This window comes from Scyliorhinus canicula, chromosome 6, assembly GCF_902713615.1.
Source record: "Scyliorhinus canicula chromosome 6, sScyCan1.1, whole genome shotgun sequence".
NCBI classification, from domain to species: Eukaryota; Metazoa; Chordata; class Chondrichthyes; order Carcharhiniformes; family Scyliorhinidae; genus Scyliorhinus; species Scyliorhinus canicula.
The window spans coordinates 125,469,386-125,493,034 of NC_052151.1; the positions used below are offsets into that span (position 1 = coordinate 125,469,386).

The following is a 23,649-nucleotide window of genomic DNA, read 5'->3' on the forward strand; positions in this document are numbered from 1 at the left end:
CGGCGCGCGTAGTGTTTGCCACCTGCGCCCAGGTCCCCGGTGTACAGTGGCTGCAGCCTCCTTCCCACCTTGGGGTACTCGGTGCCCCGCTTCTCCTCCAGGGCAGGGTCCAGCAGGGTCTCAAGCTCTGCATTTGTGAAACAGGGTGCTGCTCTTTTCACTACCATTTTGTTGGCTGGGATTAGTGTGTGTGAGGAGTGGACTGCTTCTATGCGGCTGCAACTTGTCAGCCTCTCGTTGCCAATCCCGACCCCGGCAAATCGGACACCGTTTTTCATTGGAATTGCTCTAATTCCACGTGGCGCTGGTGCTAGCCCATTAACAGATCCTGAATTGCTCAGGGACCGGTGCTGCTTCCGTGGTCGTACAACAGCACCGATTCTGTCACAGCGTCAGCACCTAGTCTCTGAAACGGAGAATCCAGCCCCAAGCTCCCAGGCTATGGGAAGGTTCTGGGGCAGAAAAATGCCATGTAGCTGGGCTAGGTTTCACCTGATTAAGAAAAATGACAATTTGACTCGCCTTACAGAGAAGCTAAATCAGGGGTGGGCAAACTACGGCCCGCGGGCCGCATGCGGCCCGCCAAAGGTATTTCTGCGGCCCACCAAGTCTTTAAAAAAAAAAAAAATTTTTTTTTTTTTTAAATTCTTTTTTTTTTTTTTTTAATTTTTTTTTAAAGGTTAATGGGTGGGGGGGGCTGTTGGGTTACTTACTGGTATAGGGTGGATACGTTGACTTGAGTAGGGTGATCATTGCTTGGCACAACGTCGAGGGCCGAAGGGCCTGTTCTATGCTGTACTGTTCTATGTTCTATATGAGGCGCCCACAATCATAACCGGGTGAAGTAATTATTTTACTTAATATACTATGCGGCCCTTTGTGAATTGTGAATTTCTGAATGCGGCCCTTGCACGGAAAAGTTTGCCCACCCCTGAGCTAAATGAAGCAGCGTGGAAGAACGGAAACTAATAAGATGGGGAGAAGGAGACGCAAACAGCAGCCTTTTATGAAAAAATAAGTGGAATATAGTTTGATGATAATAGAAGTGACAATGAAGCTGTGGATTATGGTTCAATGCTATTAGATGATTTAGATAATGCCTGAAGTGCAACCACAGCAGATAAGTGTGTAGAGCGAAATGATGGCCCATAATGGGCCTCACGGTAGCATGGTGGTTAGCATCAATGCTTCACAGCACCAGTGGTCCCAGGTTCGATTCCCGGCTGGGTCACTGTCTGTGTGGAGTCTGCACGTCCTCCCCGTGTGTGCGTGGGTTTCCTCCGGGTGCTCCGGTTTCCTCCCACAGTCCAAAGATGTGCGGGTTAGGTGGATTGGCCATGCTAAATTGCCCGTAGTGTAAGGTTAATGGGGGGATTGTTGGGTTACGGGTATACGGGTTACGTGGGTTTAAGTAGGGTGATCATTGCTCGGCACAACATCGAGGGCCGAAGGGCCTGTTCTGTGCTGTACTGTTCTATGTTCTATGTTCTATAACTTCCTGGTTCGGAGTTGCATTTTGGGGAACCCCAATTATGCGCTGGGGAATCCCTCTGGGAGGTTCCCACATTAGGGTTTACCCAGAAATTGCCCTCAAGTGCTAACTTCCCCTGAACAATTGAGTTGGGCTGTGATCCATCCGATAGCAATTTAAATTGCTAACTCTTGGATGATTCTGCCAGTTTTACCGTGATACTTTCTCTGCAAGAGTTATGGGGAAAAAAATCACTTCTAAAAAAACCCATACTCAGCCTCGCACAGCATACTCGCCACACATTCTTACCCCCCCCCCCCCCAAAGGGAGCTATCTTCACTCCGACCCAGCCCAACCTGACCCTCTCTCCTGGTCTGAGCCCGCCATCCCAGTGAGAGCAGCCCCCACCCCGCCTCCCCAACCCCTTCCCGGACTGGCCCCACTGCCCCTCCTGGATTGATTTCCCCCCCCCCTTTCTGATGTTACCAACCCCCCCCCCCCACTCACCCCTCTGATCAGGTATTCCAATCCCCCCCCCCCGATGACGCAATCAGGTTTACCCCCAAGAAGGACATGGGCTGAATTAGCATATATTAGTATATTTTAATATCATCAACCAGCTTAAAACTACTACTTCCACCGTCTGCGTATCGTCCCACCCAGCCAGCATGACATTACACCTTTGTAAAAAAAAGTCGTGGTGACCACTCCAGTGGTGCACAGATAAGTATAGCCCCAGGTTGTGGGGCAACCCTCGAGGGTGGGGGGGAGGGGAGGAAGGGGGGGGGGGAGTGTACCTCGATGCCTGTGAAGAGAGGGAGGCTGGGAGTGCCCCCATGCCTGAGGTGGGAGTGGAGTTTAATTTCAGTCCAAAGATGTGCGAGTTAGGTGGATTGGCCATGCTAAATTGCCCCTAGTGTCCTAAAAAGGTAAGGTTAAGGGGGGGGGTTGTTGGGTTACGGGTATAGGGTGGATATGTGGGTTTGAGTAGGGTGATCATTGCTCAGCACAACATTGAGGGCCGAAGGGCCTGTTCTGTGCTGTACTGTTCTATGTTCTATGTTCAGTGCATCACCCTTTAAAGATGGCCTCCTGAAATCTGTGGAGCCGGCCTTCTGGGTTCTGTCTGGCATCATCCTGCCAGAGCAAACCACGCCCCCAGATTCTCTGAGCACCAAGTGCCAGAAAGTCTGGAGTGAAAACTCGGCTGTGCATCTGGAGAGGTACACGCCAGTTTTCAATCTGACCCTGGAAATTTTACAAAAGAAACAATGGGAATCAAAATGTAATCCGGCTCACTTTATTGATTTGTTCCTTGGAACATTTGGCCAAGGAACCCAAGTAAGCAGAGTTGCAATCGGACCTGATATTCAGTAAAAACCAGGAAATACTCAAATAGGTCAGATTCAAATAATGTTTTAGTAATCACGAAATGCAGCATTTTAAGATTAAAATTGTGATGAAAGGAAAAGTACATAGACTGGAAGCATTAAACTTTAGAAGGCAGATTCTGAGGGGTAAGGTAAAGAAATTACACTCAGCAGTACAATCAGAAGATAAAAGCATGGCATGTAATGTTTGGAAATCCTGTACATTCACAAATGTGCACCACTATGAATACACGGTAACCAAAGGAAGAAAGAGTGCTATAAAGCTTATAGGTAATAGAGTAAACGGAGGTGAATTTACCACAATAAGGAACTTAAATTAGTTGGAGAAATAAGGTTAAAATACCAGAGGATATTAAAAGAAATATCAAGCATTTATCAGAATATGTTTGCAGCAAGCAGCTGGAAAGGTAAAGGTAAGATAGCTGAAAGATGATATATCAAGTGACTGCAAATATGCTCGTTTAATTCTTCTATTTGTTCTTGGGGAGTTTCCTCAGTATGGAGTTTGAATTTCCTGGGGAAAATGGTGGAAGTAGCAAAAAAATGTCGAAGTTTTAGATTGAATGGTGATGTATAGGCTGATGAGGTTGACGTTAACACAAGATCCCAGGCTTGGGTGGATTATACAAAGTTACTTAATCAAGTTATGAGCCAAATTGTCATATACTTCTATCTTTAGGGATCAGTTCAGACGAGGAGAAATGGTTAGGATTAGAGATTAGGCAACATAACACCAACCTTTAAAAAAGGGGTGTTAGAATTCACACCCATTTATAGCCCTGTGAACCTATGTGACCTGAACAAATTCTATTAATATAACAGTCAGCATCAGGAAGGGGGTGGGGAACAATAAAATGCTTTGATAGTTTCAGCATGGTAGGATGAGGGTATTTACAGTGAAATCATTACAATGCATATGAATGATTTAAAACAAGAGCAAGCAGCAAAGCTGTCTCTGTTTAGAGATGACAGCAGATGTATTAAGCAACACCATTTCAATAAGATCATCCCATCTGTACACATCCAGCTTTCAAGATCTCAGGATCTGCGGCTTGAGGATTGGTTCTTCAATGATGAAGTTTTAGAGGAGCCCCTTTGCTGCTCCCAGGTCTGCTATGCAACTTCACAACATTGACATCTCTGACTGTGCCAAAGCAAGTCACTGCAGCTCTCAACTTCAACGGGCAGGCTCCAGGGCATTATAGGGATCTTTTGCAAGATCAACCAATTCACTGTACGTTCCTGCATAAGGCAAACATCAATGCTGTCTTTGCCATGACAATTCAATACACCATGACAGAGAGTCCAGAAATATGACTGAGAGGGCAATAAGTAGGCAGGAGACATGTGTGGGGTGAGAAAAAGCAGCTGTGGAGCATAAATGCCAGCATTGAGCAGTTGGGCTGAATGACCAGTTTCTGTGCTGCATACACAGCGTAATACAAGTTAAGCTTTTACAAAATGGCCTGATTCCACAGATCTGTGAGTGCTATTGTTCGTCTGCGTTCATCTTTGACAGCCTGAATGTGAACCTTCATATTCATATGACACATAAAGGCTTCTGTTCTCTGAAATTGCAGCTGATTTGATAAGCAGATCTTCTACAGAGGAATTCCCAATATGATGAAAGCATATTTCCACTTCGTAATGTTGCCCAACTCCAGCCCTGTCTCTGCTCATCTGCCAGTGAAACCCATCCATGCCTTTATTACCTCCAGATTTGGACATTTCAATTCCTTCCTGGCTGGCTTCCCACATTCTACCCTTCATAAACTGACGGTCATTCAAAACTCTGCTGCACATGTCCTAGTTTATATCAAGTCCTGTTCACCAGTCAAAGCTTCTCACTGACCCACTTTGGCTCCTGGCTAAGCTAGGCCTCTATTTTGAAGTTTCCTTTTTTTCATGATCCATATGCTTTGTAACCAGCAGCTGGCATTTCTTAAGGTTCCTCTCAACTGCTTCAGGCATCAACGTCCTTTAGCTTCCTGTGCCTGTGTCTCACCATGTATCAATTCGACAGTTGGATTTTCTGTATCTTCCCCTCAAGCGCCTGTCACTGAGCTGCTGAATTCATCAGGGTGTGTGGATGCCAGTGTTGGCCAGTGGTAGAGGGGCTGTGGTCACTTGGTCTCCTGTTTCTTTTATTTCCTGATACGCAGTCTCAAAAGTAGAAAAAAAAATTCTGTTGACTAGGTTCGACATTTGCCTCGCTGATTGCCCAACGGTGGGTCCTGTTGGGGTGGAGTCAGCTTCTCCGCCCTGTGTATTGGCGTGGCAGGGGGTCCTGCTGGATTGTTTAACGCTCGAGAAGGTGAAGTTCGAGTTGAGGGGAAGGATGGAAGGCTTCTACAATTAATGGGCTTTGTTTATCATGCACTTTCAAGAATTAGATGACATTGAATATTAGGGGGGGTGGTTTGGAATGCATAGGTTATTGGTGATAATGTATGGGATAATTGTGGATTCTTTTTTCTTCTGTATTTAAGATGTTGGCAGTTGGTAGGATAAAGGGGTTGTTGGTCAGAGGATTGCCATTGTATTTGTTATTGTTGGTAATTTGTTGTTGGGTGTATATTTGATGAAAATGTGAAAAAGGAGGAAAATAAAAATATTTTAAAAAAACTAGGGTCTGCATGAGCATTGTTTTGGCTTAAACGTGTGTGTGATCTTTATGAGGGATTGAGCAGCTAGCAGAGGACATGCAAAGAAAGACAAATATTATATGAGAAACCATGGATATAGCAGTGAAGACACACAAAGTACATTGACTCCTCATTTTCATTCCCAACTGCCAAGCTAATTGTTGATTCCAACGACTTGCTGCTTTCTCTTCATGTAATGTGCAAATATCTTCAATTCCATGCCCAGTGGACTTGTTCTGTTGCTCATACGAACATAAGAAATAGGAGCAGGAGGAGACTATTCAGCCGCTCAAGCCTCCTGTGCCATTCGGTATAGTCATGGCTGATCAGATTGGGGTCTCGGCTTCACTTTCCTACCTGTACCCATAACCATTGAACCCTTGAGGACATAAAATCTGCCTAATTCAGCCTGGGGTGTGTTTTGATTTATTCGCACCCCATGGCTCTCCCATCAGCTGTTCCAATGCTCCTTTACTCATCTTAAAATGTTTTCCTGTTCCTGGTAACTGGAACCGGACCACAAATGCCCGAGGTGGCTTCTCAGCGCGAGGCTTCTGTCTCAGCGATCTGTGGGCTCGATCCAGCTCAGGAGAAGCCGCCATTACCTTCTCTCCCACCATCTTCTAGAGCACCTGCGCCATGAATGGTGTCGGATTTGGGCCCTCTAGTGCCTCCGGGAATCCAACCACCCTCAAATTCTGTCTTCTCGGCCAATTTTCAATGTTGTCTGTCCTAGATCCTGAAAGACTTATTATCGGTTGCCGTCTTCGCCATTCCCACTTCCAAACAAACGATCTGGTCGCTCTGCCTCGACAGAGCAACCCCTACTTCCCTGCAGCTCTGGAGCCTGATGCTTCACTACATACTTGTGATAATAATCTTTATTATTGTCACATGTGGGTTTACATTAACACTGCAATGAAGTTACCATGAAAATCTGCTACCCTTTTGTCTGTTCCATGCCCACTTTGTCATTACCTTTTATCATCTTGTATATCTAAATTAGATCGCCTCTCATTGTTCTAAACTCGAGAGAGTATCGGCCTAAACTGCTCAATCTCTCTTCATAAGACAAATCCCTCATCTCTGGAATCAATCTAATGAACCTCCACTGAACTGCCTTAAATCCAACTACATCTCTGCTCAAGTAAGGGGACCAACACTGTATATAGTACTCCAGATATAACCTCACCAATGCCTTGTACAGTTACAGCAACACCTCCCCACGTTTATACTCTATTCCTTTACTCCCTGGAGCAAACTTGGGTTTAGTGGAGACCTTTCAACTGAGGCAGGTCTGCTGAGCCAGGACATTCCTATTTAATATTGTATTACTCACTAGTGAAAATCCAGTCCTTTATGCCCTTCTCATAAGTTGCTTTCCCACTTAACTTTGTATTGTCAGCAAATCTGTCTGCAATACACTATGTCCCTTCGTCCAAGGCATTAACATAGATTGTGCATAGTTGAGGTCCCAGGATTGATCACTGTGAACGCCCTCTATTTACAGTCTACCAACCTGAAATTGACCCATTAATCTTGACTCTTTAAAAAAAAAATTAACCAGTCCTCTATCCATGTTAATATATCATTCCCAACATGGTGAGTTCTTGTCTTGTGTTGTAACCTCTTGTGTAACACCTTATTGAAAGCCTTTTGGAATGCCACACTATGTCTACGCAGTCCCCTTTATCCATCCTGCTTGCTACATACTCAAAGAAACATATGGACTCTACTTGTTTGTGTTATGGTTTAGAAATGTCCTGCTCCTACTTCCTGAAGAATGGGCCCAGCATTTTCCTATTGTCAGAGGTTAGGCTAAGAGACCTATGGTTTCCTCCTTTCTTCTCCATCCTTTCTTGTCATTTTCCAAATTACTGGGGCTTTCCAGAATTTAGAGAATTTTGGAAGGTTACAACTAATACACCCACTACCTCCATAGCCACTTCTTTTGAGACCATAGGATGCAGGCCATCAAGCCCAGGGGACTTGTCAGCCTTAAGACCCATTTCTTTTCTTTATACATTTTCCCTGTGATTGATTTAATTTCCTCCTTCCTTTTGCTCCTGGATTTTCTATTATTATTGGAATGCGTTTTGCGTCTTCTACCACAGAGACAGGGAGAGATTGCCATTTCCTTCTTACCTATTATTATTTCTCCAGTCTCATCATCGAAGGGTCCAATATTTAATTTAGCTACACTTTTATATACATGCAGAAGCTCCCACTGTCTGCTTGTATATTTCTTACTTGTTTACTCTCATCTAATTTCCCCCTCATTTTTAGTCACTATTACAATCAGGTGAGAAGGCGTAGAATCTTATCCCACTCCGCATTTGACCACAATAGGTTTTCAGTAAGTGTTTTATTATTTATGTGCTGTGACACAGACAGGTTATCTTGTAAGGTTTTTAAAATAAAAGCGAATAGGATTAATTATACATAACACTTGATCTAAATAAAAATGCTTATACACACCTACACACACACAGACACACAAAAAATGGTCTGATAGATCAAGCAGTTTTCAAAAGTCTGTTCTATACGTATTCTATAGATTGATGCCTTGGATGCTTTCAGACCGAACTCGATGGTCTTTCTGGATTCTGTGTCGTGATGATTTAAATATATGACTGATTTATAGATTTTCTTCTGCAACCAGCAGCTGTTGGCTTAATTCTTAAAACACTGCCTGCAGCATGTGGATGGTCAAACAACAGGTAGGACTGGAGTTTACAGCTCGGAGGGGAGGAGAGAGAGAGAGAGAAACGGTACCTATTCATGGCCATGCTTATTCTTGGCTCTGGCCTGGAGACAAAATGTATTGAAACATAAAAGAGTGTTAGTTGCAAATAAATGATCCCCACTCACCAACTGACCAGATAGCCATACATGATCATACCAAGTTGATGCCAGGTTTAGACATGATTCAACTACAATTGGATGAGTTACTTTCTCAGTCAGTGTCCATTGTCAAAAGCGATTGCATCTAACAGCTTGTTCCCCACCAAGTTGAGTACACAAGTGCTGCCTGGATGTTTTCTGAATGTGTCAGGAGACCTGGTCATTCACCTTCCTAGGAGGTGATGATCTTTGATGGATTCTACTGTACAACCTGTGATTTCATTTCTAATGGCTTTGAAACTTGTAAGATACAGTTGAACAAATGTTTGGCCATCCTTGCATCCTGGCAGTTTTAAGCCACAGAAATACTGTTGTTCAGTGTTTTAAACAACCAGTGATTTTAGCCCAATAAATTAGTCAGTTTTGATTTCTAATTTTTTCTCCGTTTTTTGGGGCTACCAATAATCTTTGCAGCCTTGTATGTGTTTTTTTTATTTGAAACCAGCCTTAGCTTCCTTAGTTAGTCGCAGATGTTTCATACTTCTTGTAGAGTCTTTATTTCTCAATTAAATATTTCTTGTGATGTGAGTTATGAAATATGTCCTTAAACTTTTGCAATTTCTTATCTCTCATCTTACTTTTTCACCTATTTTCCCTGTCCACTTGAGCTTATTCTGTCCTCATACCTTTGTACTTGCCTTTATTTAATAACAGACCTAGGTTTCTCAGCCCCTTCCACTATGCCTGTTCTTTCTCTTTCGGAAATCATGGGAGGAATTCTCCGACCCCCCGGGGGGTTGGAGAATCGACCGGGGCCGGCGTCAAACGCGCCTCCGCCGTGTCCCGAATTCTCCGCCCCCCGAGATTTGGCGGGGGCGGGGATTGCGCAGCGCCGGTCGGTGGGGCCCCCCGCGGCGATTCTCCGGCCCGCAATGGGCCGCAGTCCCGCGGCTGACAGGCCTTTCCCGCCAGCGTGGTTTAAACCATCTCTTACCGGCAGGATTGGCGGTGTGGGCGGGCTCCAGGGTCGGGAGGGGGGGGGGGGGGGGGGGAGACGATCTGACCCCGGGGCGTGCCCCCACGGTGGCCTGGCCCATGATCGGGGCCCACCGATCGGCGGGCGGGCCTGTGCCGTGGGGGCACACTTTTTCTTCCGCCCCGCCATGGCGGAGGCGGAAGAGACCCCCTCCCCTGCGCATGCGCTGGTATGACATCAGCATCCGCTGACGCACCGGCGCATGCGCGACTTACGCCGGCCGGCGAAGTCCTTTCAGCCCCGGCTGGCGTGGCACCAAAGGCCGTTCACGCCAGCTGGCAGAGTGGGAACCACTCCGGCGCAGCCCTAGCTCCTCAATGTGAGTGTTTGGCCCCTAAAGGTGCGCACCTTTGGGGCGGCCCGACACCAGAGTTGTTCACGCCACTCCGACATGCCGGGAACCCCCGCCCCGCCGGTTAGGGGAGAATCCCGGCCCATATTTTCTTTTCAAAATATTTTTATTCTCCTCCTTTTTCACATTTTTATCCAAATTTAAACCCATCAACAATAACAAATACAATGTCAAACCCCTGGTCAACAATCCCCTCCACCCACCAACCCCCAACATTTTAAATACAAACACAGGGAAAAAGAATCAGGAATCCACCATCCACCCATACATAGTCATCAACAACATACACAGTCCAATCCCCCACCTAATGTTCGATGTCATCCAATTCTTGAAGTTGCATAATGAACAAAGCCCATAAATTGTAGAACCCTTCCATCCTGCCCCTCAACTCAAACCTCACCTTCTCGAGTGTTAAAACATCCAACAGAGCCCCCCTGCAATGCCAGGGCACAGGGTGGAGAAACTGACCACCACCCCAACAGGATCCGCCTTCTGACGATCAACGAGGCAAAGGCTAAAATGTCTGCCTCTTCATCCGCTTCCGACCCCGGCTGATCCGATACCCCGAATATGGCCTCCAGAGGACACGGCTCAAGTCTCATATGTACCACTTTTGAAATTTCCCTGAAATTCTCCCTCCAATACCGTTGCAGCTTTGGACAGGACCAAAAACATATAAACGTAGTTTGCGCACCCCACCTCCACCACAATGCTCACAAACATCCTCTACCCCCTCAAAGAGTCGGCTCATCCTCGCCTTTGTGATGTGCGCTTTATACAGCCCCTTCAGCTGTATCAGCCCCAACCTCGCACAGTAAGTTGAGGCATTCGCCCTCCCTAGCACCTCACACCACAGCCCCTCCTCCATGCCCTCTCCCAACTCCTCCTCCCACTTTGCCTTAATCCCCCTCCAGCGGTGCCTTCTCTTCTCCCAGAATCACCCCATAAATCACCGACACCACCCCATTCTCCATTCCCCTGTCGTCAGCACCTCTTGCAAAAGTGTGGGGGCTGGCGCCACCGGAAAGCTCTGTATCTCCTTCTTAACAAAATCTTGGACCTGCATATAACTAAACATTTCTCCCTGCCCCAACCCATATTTTGCATCCAGCTCCTTCAATCCCGCAAACCGGTCCCCAGAAATAAATCGTTTAGTGCCCTAACTCCATTCTCCTCCCATCTACGAAAAGTCCCATCCCACTTCCCTGGCTCAAATCTATGATTCCCCCTAATTGGCATTTCCCTTGACTCCACCTAAAGTGCTGGCGCAACTGCCTCCAGATTTTCAATGTCGCCACTGTTACCGGAGCGGCGCTGTTGCCAATGCCCTCAGCCCCAACCGCCTGCACAGACTCTCCTCCATTCTGACCCCTGGTGGTTCTTGCACCCCAACCCAGCTCCTCACCTCCGCATTCCACTGGTCAGTAATAATATAGTAAATTCGGAAGACCCTGAAACCCCAACCCCCTGACTGCCGTCCTCTCTGCAACAACACCTTCCTAATCCAAGCCACCTTCACCCCCGCCCCCCCACCATATAAACGAGGTCATCGTCTTTTCAACCTCCTTGAAAAATGCCTTTGGCAGGAAGATCGGCAGGCACTGAAAAATAAACAAAAATCACAGCAACATGTTCAATTTCATTGCCTGTACCCGACCTGCCAGCAACAGAGGGAGACCATCCCACCTTTTCAGACCTGCTTTCACCCCCCCCAAAAACTTGCGATGTTATACCTATGGAGTTACCCCCCCCCCTCCCAATATCGTCCCACCTGCACCCCCAGATATCTAAAGCGAGTCCCCACCCTACGGAATGGTAGCCTCTCCACTCCAACCTCGGGTATTCCAAACCATCCAGGAATTCCTGCATCTCCCAATTCCCCTCCAGTTCCAATTTATGCAATCTCTCGTAAAACTCCTCATACACCCTGTTAATCTGATTCGGCGCCACCACCAACTTCCCTGCCCTATCCTGCACATGAACAATTTCCCTTGGCGCTGCCTCCCTCCGAAGCTGGCCTGCCAACATGCGCCCTGCCTTCTCTCCCTATTCGTAAACCGCTCCCCTTGCCCGCCTCAATTGGCGTACCGCCTTCCTTGTGGACAGCCAGTCAAAACTCGCCTGTAACTCCTTCCTCATTTCCAATTTCACTGGATTCCTGTCTTCTACATAACTCCTGTCTACCTCCAGCATCTCATTTATTACCCTTTGGGGCTCCACCCTCTCCTCCTTATCCACCTTCGCCTTAAACAAGATCACCTCCCCCCCTCACCACCGCCTTTAGAGCTTCCCAAACCACCGCCTGCGATACCTCCCCCGTACAATTGAACCCGACATATTCCTCGATTACTTTCCCAATTTTATCACAGAACGCTTGGTCCCCCAACAGCCCCACATCTAATCTCCACCCTGGCCGCTGCACTGCCCCCCTCTCCAACACCATATCCACCCAATGCGGTGCATGATCCGATATCGCAATTGCTGAGTATTCCGACCCCTTAACCCCAGCCAACAGCGCCTTCCCCACCACAAAAAAGTCAATTTGTGAATAAACCTTGTGGACAGAGAAGAAAAAAAGATTACTCCCACTCCTGCAGGGCCAGAAACCTCCAAGGGTCCACACCTCCCATTTCTGCCATTAGTCCAGCCAATGCTATCGCCCCACCCTGACGGGACCAGTGAGCGCGGCCATGACCTGTCCAATCTCGGCTCCTGTACCAGGTTCCAGTCCCCACCCACTATCAATTCGTGTGAATCCAAGTCGGGGTGTCCCACACACCTTCACAAATCCTACATCATCCCAGTTGGGACTATGCACATTTACCAGCGCCACCAGCCTCCTCTCCAATGCCCCTTTCACTATCACATACGTGCCTCCCTGCTCTGCAACCATTTTCGCCATCGGGAACCATTTTCTTTTGCTAACCAGGACCTCTATCCCTCGAGCCTAACCATCAAATCCCGAATGAAACACCTGGCTGACCCAGCCCTTCTTAAACCTCACCTGGTCCTTCACCCTCAGGTGAGTCTCCTGCAGCATCACCACATCAGCCTTCAAACCTTTCAGGTGCGCCAGCACACTTGATCTCTTGACTGGGCCACTGAACCCCCTCACGTTCCAAGTAACTATCCTAACCGGGACCTCTCACCCCCCGCCCCCCTTCTTATCCACCCTCATCGTAACACTGGGCCCTGACCCGTGCCTATCCATTGTTAACATCGAACCACCTCCATGAATCCCCCCTGCACTTCCTCTCGCAAAACCCTCACCCGGTATCAATTCCCCCCCCCCCCCCCCCCTTTCACACCTCTTAGGCCCATCAAAATCTGCTCGCCAGGCTCCAATGTCTGCAGCCCCTCCCCCCACCTCACCTCCGTCACTAACTGACTTAACTTAGCCAGCACGGGGGCCCCCACCCAAGGCTTTCCCTCCCCTCCCGCCCCGTCCCAGTAAAAAAACACCAAACCCAAACATCTCTCAATAAAATAGCATAAAACCGTCACAACAAAGAATGACAATCAAAAGACCTAAACTCTATAACAACGTGAAGTAAATAAAGAACAATATAGATTTAAAAAAAACTGTCAAACATTTATACACTCTCTCAACTCCCCATTCGCAGTCCACAACCCCTCTTCAGTTCCAGGGCGAAATTCTCCCAAAGGGAGACAAACTGCTGACGCCGGAGTGAAACCCGGAGTGTTTCACTCCGGCGTTGGAGGCCGCTCCTCGCCCCCCCCACCTCCCCCCCCCCCCCCCCCCCCCCCCCGGGGGGGGGCTAGGAGCGGCGGCGCATCAATCTCGCGCGCCGGGCCTTGACGCTTGGGTCAAAGCGGCGCGGCCTGAATGACACGGCCGGCGGTGCCTAAATGACGTCACCCACGCATGCGTGGTTGCCGTTTTCCCCTCCGCTGCCCCGCAAGACATGGAGGATTGATCTTGCGGGGCGGCGGAGGGAAAAGAGTGCGTCTTTAAGAGACGCCGGCCCGACGATCAGTGGGCACCGATTGCGGGCCAGACCCCTCCTGAGCACACCCCTGGTGCTCGATCCTCCCTCCGTCCCCCACAGGCCCCACATGCAGTGGTCGCGCGATGTTCACGCCGGCAGCGACCAGGTGTGGTTGGCGCCGGCGTGAACCAGTCGAGTTCGGCAGGCCGCTTGGCCCATCTGGCTGGAGCGGCGATTCTCCGAGCGGCCTGTCGCAAAATGCGACACGCCATTTTGAGGGGGGTGGGAGAATCGCGTGGGGGTGCCAGGGCGGCGTGGCGTGATTCCCCACGGCATTCCCGCGATGCTCCCATCCGGCGTGGGGGTCGGAGAATCGCGTCCCCAGTCTTCACTTCTGTGCCAGGCCTTCTGCCTTCACAAACGCCTCCACCGTCTCGAAGTCGAAATCTCTGGCGTTGTAGGTCACCCTCAGCTTCGCTGGATACACCACACCAAATCGCACCTCACTGTTGTATAATGCCATCTTAACTCGGCCGAAAACCGCTCGCCTCTTTGCTAGCTCCACCATCAAGTCCTGGTATATGTGAACTCCAGCACCAGCCCACTGCACCTTCCGCTTCTGCTTTGCACAGTTCAACACCTTCCCTTTATGTGATACTTGTGGAAGCAGATGATCACTGCCCTTGGCGGCTCATTTAACTTTGGCTTCGGCCTCAGCGATGGGCTCGGTCCAGTTCATATTGGGAGGGCACCTCACACTCCCCCATCAATTCCGCCAACATCTTGGCAAAGTACAGGTAGCCAGAATTAAAAAGGTGCTACTACAGAGAGGAAGGCAGGCAGGGGTTTGGGTCTTCCCAACCTGATGTATTATTACAGGGTGGCGAATGTGGAGAAGGTGCGGAGCTTGGTCAGAGGGGTTGAGTCCCAATGGGTCAGAATGGAGGAGAGTTTGGGTAGGAGGTCGGGATTGAAGGCGCTCGTGACAGCGCCGCTCCCGACGGCCCCGGGGAGATACTCAGGGATTCCGGTAGGAATAGCTCTGTTGAGAATTTGGAGGCAGTTTCAACAGTAGTTCGGGTTGGGGGCAGGGTCAAGGGAAATACCGATTCAGGGGAACCATAGATTTGAGCCAGGGAAGTGGGATGGAAATTTTCGGAGATAGGAGGAGAAAGGAATTAGGACACTAAAAGATTTGTTTCTTGGGGGTCGTTTTGTGGGATTGAAGGAGCTGGGAGCGAAGTATGGGCTGGAGCAGGGGGAAATATTTAGATACATGCAGGTTCGAGACTTTGCCAGACAGGAGATACAGAGCTTCCCAGTAGAGCCGGCTTCCACATTGCTGGAGGAGGTGCTGACGACAGAGGACTGGAGAAGGGGGTAGTATCGGCGGTTTATGGGCTATTTTGGAGGAGGAGCAGACGCCGCTAGAAGGGATCAAGGCAAAGTGGGAAGAAAAGTTGGGAGAGAGTATGGAGGAGGGGTTCTGGTGTGAGGTGCTCCGGTCTGTGAATGCCTGCACCTGATGTACGAGGTGGTGGCTGATACAGTTGAAGCTGGTGTGTAGAGCACACCTTACAAGGCCAAGGATGAGCCGGCTCTTTGAGGGGGTAGAATATGTGTGTGAACGTTGCGGGTTGGGCCTCGCAAACCACGTTCATATGTTTTGGTCCTGTCCAAAGCTGGAGGATTACTGGAAGGAGATTTTTAGGGTAATCTCAAAAGTGGTGCACCTGAAACTGGACCCGGGCCCTCGGGAAGCCATATTCGGGGTGTCGGACCAGCCGAGGTTGGAAACGGACACGGAGGCAGCTGTTGTAGCCTTTGCCTCGTTGATCGCCCGAAGGCAGATCCTGGTAGGGTGGAGAACAACCTCTCCACACTGTGCCTGGCGTGGTGGGGGGGGACCTGCTGGAATTCTTGACACTTGAAAAGGTCAAATTTGAACTGAGGGGAAGATGGAGGGGTTCTACAATTCATGGGCATTATTCATTATGCACTTTCGAGTATTTGATCACGTCGGACATTAGGGGGGAGGCGGCTGGAAGAGTTGGGGAAGAGGGATTGTATGTGTTAATGGTGACTGTGGGTGAATCCTGATTTCCTTTTTGTCATTTGTTTATGTTTTTAAAAAAATTTAGATTATCCAATTATTTTTTCCAATTAAGGGGGCAATTTAGCATGGCCAATCCACCTACTCTGCACATTTTTGGGTTGTGGGGGCGAAACCCACGCAGACACGGGGAGAATGTGCAAACTCCACACGGACAGTGACCCAGAGCCGGGATCGAACCTGGGACCTCAGCGCCGTGAGGCAGCTGTGCTAACCACTAGGCCACCATGCTGCCCTGTCATTTGTTTATGTTAACATGCGGGCTAATGTTTGGGGGTTTGATGGGAGGATGGGATTGTTGTTATTGATATGGGTATTGACATTACATTCATTGCTGATTATTGTTTATTGTTGGGTGTAAATTTGGGAGAAAAGGTGAAAAAGGAGAATAAAAATATTTTTTTTAAATAAAAAATCTTGCCGAAGTACTCCGTCGGCCTCGAGCCCTCTACCGTTTCGGGCAAGCCCACAATCTTCAGATTTTGCCGCCTCAAGCGGTTCTCCAGGTCCTCCAGCTTTGCTTAAAGACCCTTATTGGCCTTGACCACCCTCCGCAGCTCATCTCAGGTGAGCTGATCACTGTGCTGCGATGTGGCCTCCTCCATTCCCTTAGTCTTCTCACTCTGCTCCCTCACCTCGGCCGAAAGAGAAAATGCTGGAAAATCTCAGTAAGTCTGGCAGCATCTGTAGGGAGAGAAAATTTGCTTTTATCCCTCACCTCGGCCGATGTCTCCACCACAGCTACTCTCATCGGGGCAACTGCCTCCTTCACCAACATCTTTAAAGCTACCGCCATCTCCTCCTCAACACCTCCATGTGCTTCGCAAATTGCTTCTCCAGCCCCAACAACATCACCTCAGTCATCCTCTCTGCTGTGAACAGTGCGGCCCCACACGGCAGCCCAGCCTCCGCCATCTTGTTAGCTCCCTGCCTGGCCCTCTCACACGACAGTGAACACTCACTCCTTCCCTTCATCACGGCTGTTTTTCTTAATCCTTTTGACATCCTTTGCCTTCCTTGTATATTCCTTTATTCAATCATTTGCAAATTGCCCCCAGGACCAGACTTTAAAACTCCTTAAAGCACACCTCAAGCAGGAGCTACCCAGCATGCAACTTCCCCTCTACATGCCACCACCGGAAGCTCCACTGGAACAGATATTTAAAATGAAACTAGAGAGGGAGAGGCCAAAACGCTTCTTTCTCCTGTCTGAGTCCACCCTTGTAAATCGAATATGAAAGCTTATAGGAGTTGATGTTTCAGGTCAATGACCTTTCATCAGAACGAATGTGATTTCCACAGCTGGGCTATCTGTATCTCTCCTCCAAGTGCCTACCTCTCCTCAAGAGCTGAGTTCTGATTAAATGTCATTGACCTCAAATGTTAATTTTGTATCTCTTTCCAGAGAAGCTCAGACCTGCTGAGGAACTCCAGAATTTTCTGTTTTCATTGCAGATTTCTAGCATCCACAGTATTCGGCTTTGTTTTGAAAACCTTATCTGTTTTGTTTGGAACTTGATTTGCGATGAAGCCCCTCAATTGTTTGCAGTGGATAAAGAAAATGACATAAATAGGTTAGGTTATTTATCTGTTAGGTTTATTATCTATTTTTGCAGTTTTGTTTTTCGGTTCATTAAAATTTTTAATTTCTATTTACAGTGCTGCCTGTGATCGTCCTGGTGCTAAGAGATTGATGCTGAGCCCGGCTCTGTTTCTCTCATGGGCTTGACTCGCCATAGCGTTGTTTAGAAAGTATTTATTAAAATTGAAGTGCCTCATCACACGTAGATTTTTTTTTCTTCCGTATTTTTCTTTATGTAAGCATAAACCTGTTGTGCACACTATAAATGTCTTTTGGCCAGTGTATTCCCGATTCCAGCCCATTCACCTTCCCTGTGTTCTATAGACTACAACTGTAAATGTGTTTCTCTTGATGTCAGATGATCATCTCCTCCAGCCAAATAGGTGGCTTAATGTGAACACTGGCTACTTCATGGCCAGCTGTTTAAAGCTTTAATCCACAAAAGAATCATGAAATGCCTCCGTTTTCTTCCCACTCAACGTGGAAAACTTCACTGACATGGCACTTTACATCTACTCACCTGAGAGAGTCTTGGATTTGACTGGGCATCAGCAATTATTATCCTCCGAAAATGATATTTCTCTTTATTTTATGGCACCAGTGTAGAAATTTACAGCTTTCTGCTGATCAGATTTCCATTCACTTTTTAGTGTCTGCCAGTATTTTTCCTGATATTCGGTTTCTGAGTATCGGGAGTTTCCCATTTCCAATTCCTACTCCTTCAATCCTGACCACCTTATTAGGAGAATGGGGATGAGAAAATATCACCCATGATTGAATGGCGGACCAGACTTGATGGGCCGAGTGGCCTAATTCTGCTCCTATGTCTTATGGTCATATGGTCGTATTGGTTTATGTTTGCAGTGTCTTTGTGAATGCTGTCACTTCTTTCACACTTTTTATATTTCTGTTTTAGCTTTTATGTCTTAATTCTCCATTTTGTTTGTATTGTTGCGCACATGACAGACACACCTGTTTGGATAAACAAATAAGTCCCTTACTTTTGGAGCTCCATTGCATTTAGCAATATTATTAAAAGTAAGAATTCCCAGAATAAAAGGTAAAGATTAACCAAAGAAATTGGAAACAAAGGGTATCTATAAATGGAAAATTTATAGGTTGGCAAGACGTTTTGTGGGACGTACCATCCTGACTTGGAATTATATTGTTGTTCTTTCACTGAAATCTTGGACCTCTCTCCCTCTCAGCACCACAAGGCCGACAACAGTTCAGGAAGGCAGCCACCATTTGAGTCTCTAAGGCATCTGGGATGGGCAATAAATGCTTGCTGCACCACTGACACTCATCCCACCAATGAATGAAAAAATAACTTATTTGTCTCAATATATAATTGATGATGTCACTGCCAAATAAAGTTTGCATTAATTCAGAGAGACAGGGCATATCTTGAACAATGCTAAAATATTCCAAGATAGGAATTTATTGTAAATTATTGTAGGTAATTTAGTCAATTGGTGGAACATGCAAATAGTGTAAAATAAATTGTGGTATGAGGGCAATAAACCAAAATTGGGGATGCATTTATTAAATTAGGAGTACACAAATATGTTTTCTCAGTGTATGTATTTGCATACCAAGGGTTACACATATCCTTAAAATTAAATTTGCTGTAAAATAATTGTCTTTCTTCACCACATTCCATTTTATCTATTTTAATGTGTGTTTCTTCTTTGGTCATTTTTTGTCTATTGCCTGATTTTACACAAAAACATTTTTACTATACCAGCCAGTTGCAAATGTTCATAGATATATTTGATGCATCCTGCATAAAGCCAGAGCCTATTGGGCTGAATTTATTCTTTTGTTCCCCCACAATATCATTGCTTTGGCTGGCAAACTGAAAGTAATCATTAAAACAACGTACCATACTTGTATAAAATTAGAATCTATCCAAGTGTCAGTAATTACAATTTTGTGGTTTGTTTAATTTAAAAGCATGCCAAAGTATAAAGTTGGTTGCTAGTGTTTAGCATTCGAAAGTTAATTAAATGAAATCTCAGCATTGTTTGCAGCAGATTTGGATAGTGCGCAGCAGAAATTGTGAATGAGTCATAGTGGACAAAAGGCCAAGTGAACACAACACGTAGCTACTGTTCATATCAATCAACAAGTAATGCGAAGGGGCCTGTCCCCAGCTGTGCTGTTGCTATGCCATCCTCGGCAACAGAATGCCACACGCATTGATGAGGAAATGTGCAGAACCATTAGGTAGATGGACCATATACAGTTAAGATAAATGTGCGTGACAGCCTCTTTGATTTCTGTGGGAGCCCAGTTAGCTTTTGCAAAATCACTTATTCGGCAATTGTAAACCGAATGTGCAGAAATATTTTTCAACTGGGGCACACAAACCACCATTTGCTCAACCCGGTGCTAAGTCCTAGGGCTGAGGAACTTGGGTCCATCTGTTAATCTCTAATTGTTGTACTTAATGGCAATAGAAGGTTACTAAAGAAATTAATTGGTTATTTAGTAAAGGGATAGACTGAAAATTAAGAGGTTGCTGTTTAGGGTACCAGACATTGGAAATTTGAAATAAAAGGAGAAAATACTGAAAATGGTCAGCACATCTGGCAGGATCTATGGAGAGAGAAAGAGAATTAACATTTCAGATCAATGACTTTCCATCAGAATTGGGCAATTCTGATGGAATGCCATTGGTCTGAAACGTTGGGCTGGCATTCCGATGGCGGCCATGGTGTGAGTGGTCGCACACAGGACAGCTCCTGCTTGAAGGCCTAGAAAAGAGCTCTTTATACCTGAAATTGGGTGCAACTTCGCCGAAAAAGTGTAATTGAAGGTTGGTGGACACGTTTCCCCCAGGAGTGGTATGACTTCTGGTTAGCAAACCTGATAGAAAAAGGTGAAAGTCCTAGCCAAGGCATTAGAAGAGATCTGTGGCGCAGCAGCCAGAGGAAGATCGGGTGGTGGCATTGGGGTAGAGTTTGGGCTCTTAGGAGACCTTTGCAAGACGTTGAGACCAAAGGTGGAGAAGCAGGAAAATAGATTGAGAAGGCAGAATCTGCACCTGCCTGAAGGAGTCGAAGGTGTGAGTGCCACGAGTGTTCGAGGAGGCTGGCGGGGCTGGTGGCACAATGGGGTGTTGGATAAGGCCCCTGAGGTGGACAGCGCGCATAGGTCTCTGAGGCAGAAGCCTGGAACAAGGTACCACCGCAGGTGATGATTGTGAGGCTCCACAAGTTCATGGAGAAGAAGATTCTGCAATGGGCTAGGGAGAGGCGCAACTGTGAATGCGAGGAGAACAAAGTCCGATTATACCAGGACTTTGGAGCTGAGCTGGCAAAACGGCATGCGGGGTTGGACAAATCCAAGGTGGTGCTTTATCAGTGGCAGGTCAGGTTTGGGGCGCTCTACTCAGCAAAGCTTTGGGTTACGTATGAAGGCCGGGAATACTATTTTTGAGACCCCAGAAGCGGCCAATAACTTTATCAAGGAGCATAAACGGAGGGAGAACTGAATTGAACAATTCTGGGTGACTGAGGTGCTGGCACTTTGAAGTAATTGAGACTATATGGGTAGAGTGGGAGTTGGAGGGAGTGTGGGCTTTCTTCTGCTCTGATGTGGAAGAGTTTTTACTGTTGGGTTGACAAAGGGTCGCAGGGGTGGGAAGTTTGTAAGGGGACAGCTGTTCTCTGATAATGTGGGTGGGCTCAGTGGGCCGGTCAAAAGATCTCTGGTCTTTGTGCACCTTAGGAGCTTAAAAACGGAGGTTGTCTTTCTGCAGGAGACGCACCTCCGCTTGAAGGACCAGGTTGGGGCGGGTGGGTCAAGTTTTCCACTCAGGGTTTGATTCAAAGTTGTGAGCGGTGGCGATTTTGATGAGTAAGAAAACGTGGTTTGTGAGCGCGAAGGAAGTGAGGAACCCGGGTGGGAGATATGTGATAGTGAGTGGGGTATCTGAAGGGACACTGGTGGTGTTGGTGAATTGGGACGATGTAGCATTTATGAGGGGGCTGCTGGCAACAATCCCGGACTTGGCTAGTCACCAGTTGATTATGGGAGGAGATTTTAATTGTATCCTCAAGCCAAGGGTAGATAGATCGAGCCCCAGGTCAATGGGTAGGATACCATTGACAAAATAACTGTTGGGTTAATGGAAAAGATGAGTATGATGTTCCCGTGGTGCTTCAAGAACCCAGGGGGCAGAGAGTATTCCTTTTTTTCCACATATGTATAGGATATATTCCAGAATTTACCTTTTTGTGTGAGCCGGAAGGTTTTGGTCGGGATATAAGTTAAATGTAGGGAAAAGCAAAGTGTTCCCGGTGAATGAGTTGGGTCGTTGAGCCAATTTAGGGGGGATGGTATTTAAGGTGGCCAGAGCCAGGTTTAGATACCTGGGGATTCAGGTAGCGAGGGAATGGGCAATACTTCACAAATGGAATTTAACAAAACTGGTGGAGGAGGCGAGGGAGGGTCTCAAGACGTGGGACACACTGCACTTGACTGTGGCAGGCGTTGCTGAACATGCTTCATTACTATTGAGTGCCGAACATGGAGAAGGTGAGGCGATGGTGGGAAGGAGAGGTGGAGGAATGGGTTGGGATGGAGGAAGAATCCTGTAGGGGGTTCAGCTTATGGGCAGTGGTGACGGAGGTGTTGCCAAGGGTGCCAGCAGATATTTGGAGAGCCCTGCGGTGAAGTCCACGGTGAAGATCTGGAACCTGCTGAGGAGGCACTTTAGTATAGAGGAAATGTCGGTGTTAACGCCATTTGCGAAAACCACGGTTTTGTGCTGGATGGGATAGATGGCATGTGTAGGAAGTGGAAAGATGTGGGGCTGGTTAAAATGAGGGATTTGTATCTGGAAGAAAGGTTTGTCAGTATAGATGAATTGAAGGAGAGAGTAAAGCTCCCGAGAGGAAGTGAGTTTAGGTGCCTGCAGGTAAGGGACTTCACACGGAAGGTTTGGAAAGAGTTCCCAGGTTTCCGAGGTACACCCTGCTGGAACGACTGCTGCTTCCAGATATGGAAGGGGAGGGCAGGATCGGAGACACATACAGATGGCTGAGAGAATAGGGAGGTGAACGAGTGGGGAAGATTAAGGAGAAGTGGGAAGGGGATCTGAGAGGAGAGGAGAGGAGAGGAGATAAACTGGGGAGTATAGAATGAGGCGCTACAAAGGGTAAATGCAATCTTATCGTGTGCAAGAATGAGCCTGATACAGTTCAAGGTCGTACACAGAATACATATGACTCAGGCAAGAATGAGTAGGTTCCTCCAGGGGGTGACAGACGAGTGTGAAAAGTGCGGGCGGGGACCAGCGAACCAGGCACATATATTCTGGGGCTGTGAAAAGTTGGACAGATTCTGGGCGAGTGTGTTTGCGGCGCTAGCAAGGATAGCGGGGGAGGAGGTTGTGCTGAACCCTTTGGTGGCGATATTTGGGATATTGGAGAAGCCAGAGATGATGGAGGGGAGGAAGGCCGATGTTTGGCCTTCGCCTTTCTGATTCCCAGCGACGAATCTTATTGGAGTGACGGTCAGCAATGCCACCGGGCATAGTGGCCTGGCTGGGTGACTTGTATGACTTTCGGCTGGAAAAGATCAAATAAGAGTTAAGGGGTGTAGCTGAGGGTTTCGAGGCAAGGCAGGGTATGTCCACAATTGTGTTTGAGTTGTTCGTGGTGGGGGTATAGGGAGGGGGGTGTTGGTGGGGTGGGGGGGGGGGGCGAAAAAGGGGAAACGAATTGTACAAACTGTATAGTTGTATGTTGGGAAGTTTTTCTCTCACATTGTTTGTGTTGTAACTTTTCATATATGTTTGGAAGAAAATACATTTAAAAAAAAAGAGAAATGTTGGGCTGAATTAGAAAGAAATGTTGGGCTGAATTTAGAGCTGGTGACAAGGCCTGAAAGCGATCAGAGAAACCAGGGTTGCATCTCGCCTGCGACAGCCAATTAATTATTAAGGAACCTCCATTCGTGAACAGCCAATGTATTAAAGAAGGCAGCCCCACCCTAAACCGTTGTCAGCAAATGCGAGGATCAGCAGCCTCGGCAATGCCAGAGCACACATCGATTGGACCCTTGCAACCACATAAGTGGAATGTAAGCACACAGGGGTGCAGGCCCCAGCAAAGGTCTGTTGTTCCCAGCAAGCAATGCCATTGCTGATGGGAAGGACCAAATGTTCCTGGAAAGGATGCTCCCCCCCCTCCCCCCAACAGAATTCCATAGACCGCCAGGAGGCCACCAGGATTTGCTTGGTAGTCTCCTCACG

At 47.4% G+C, this 23,649-nt stretch overlaps 1 protein-coding gene across 13 annotated transcripts in view; it reads left to right on the forward strand.

Annotated features, from left to right (window-relative positions):
• dtnba (dystrobrevin, beta a) overlaps positions 1 to 23,649 on the forward strand; it is a 705,977-nt gene that overhangs the window by 573,841 nt on the left and 108,487 nt on the right. The window contains exon 18 of one of the 13 annotated variants that reach the window (XM_038800089.1): positions 17,462 to 18,376. The exons of the other annotated variants lie outside the window; for them this stretch is intronic. Within the exon in view, the coding sequence (XP_038656017.1) occupies positions 17,462 to 17,473 (12 nt within the window). The 3' untranslated portion in view covers positions 17,474 to 18,376. Of the gene's footprint in view, positions 1 to 17,461; positions 18,377 to 23,649 lie in introns of those variants that run through there. 13 annotated transcript variants of the gene reach the window in all.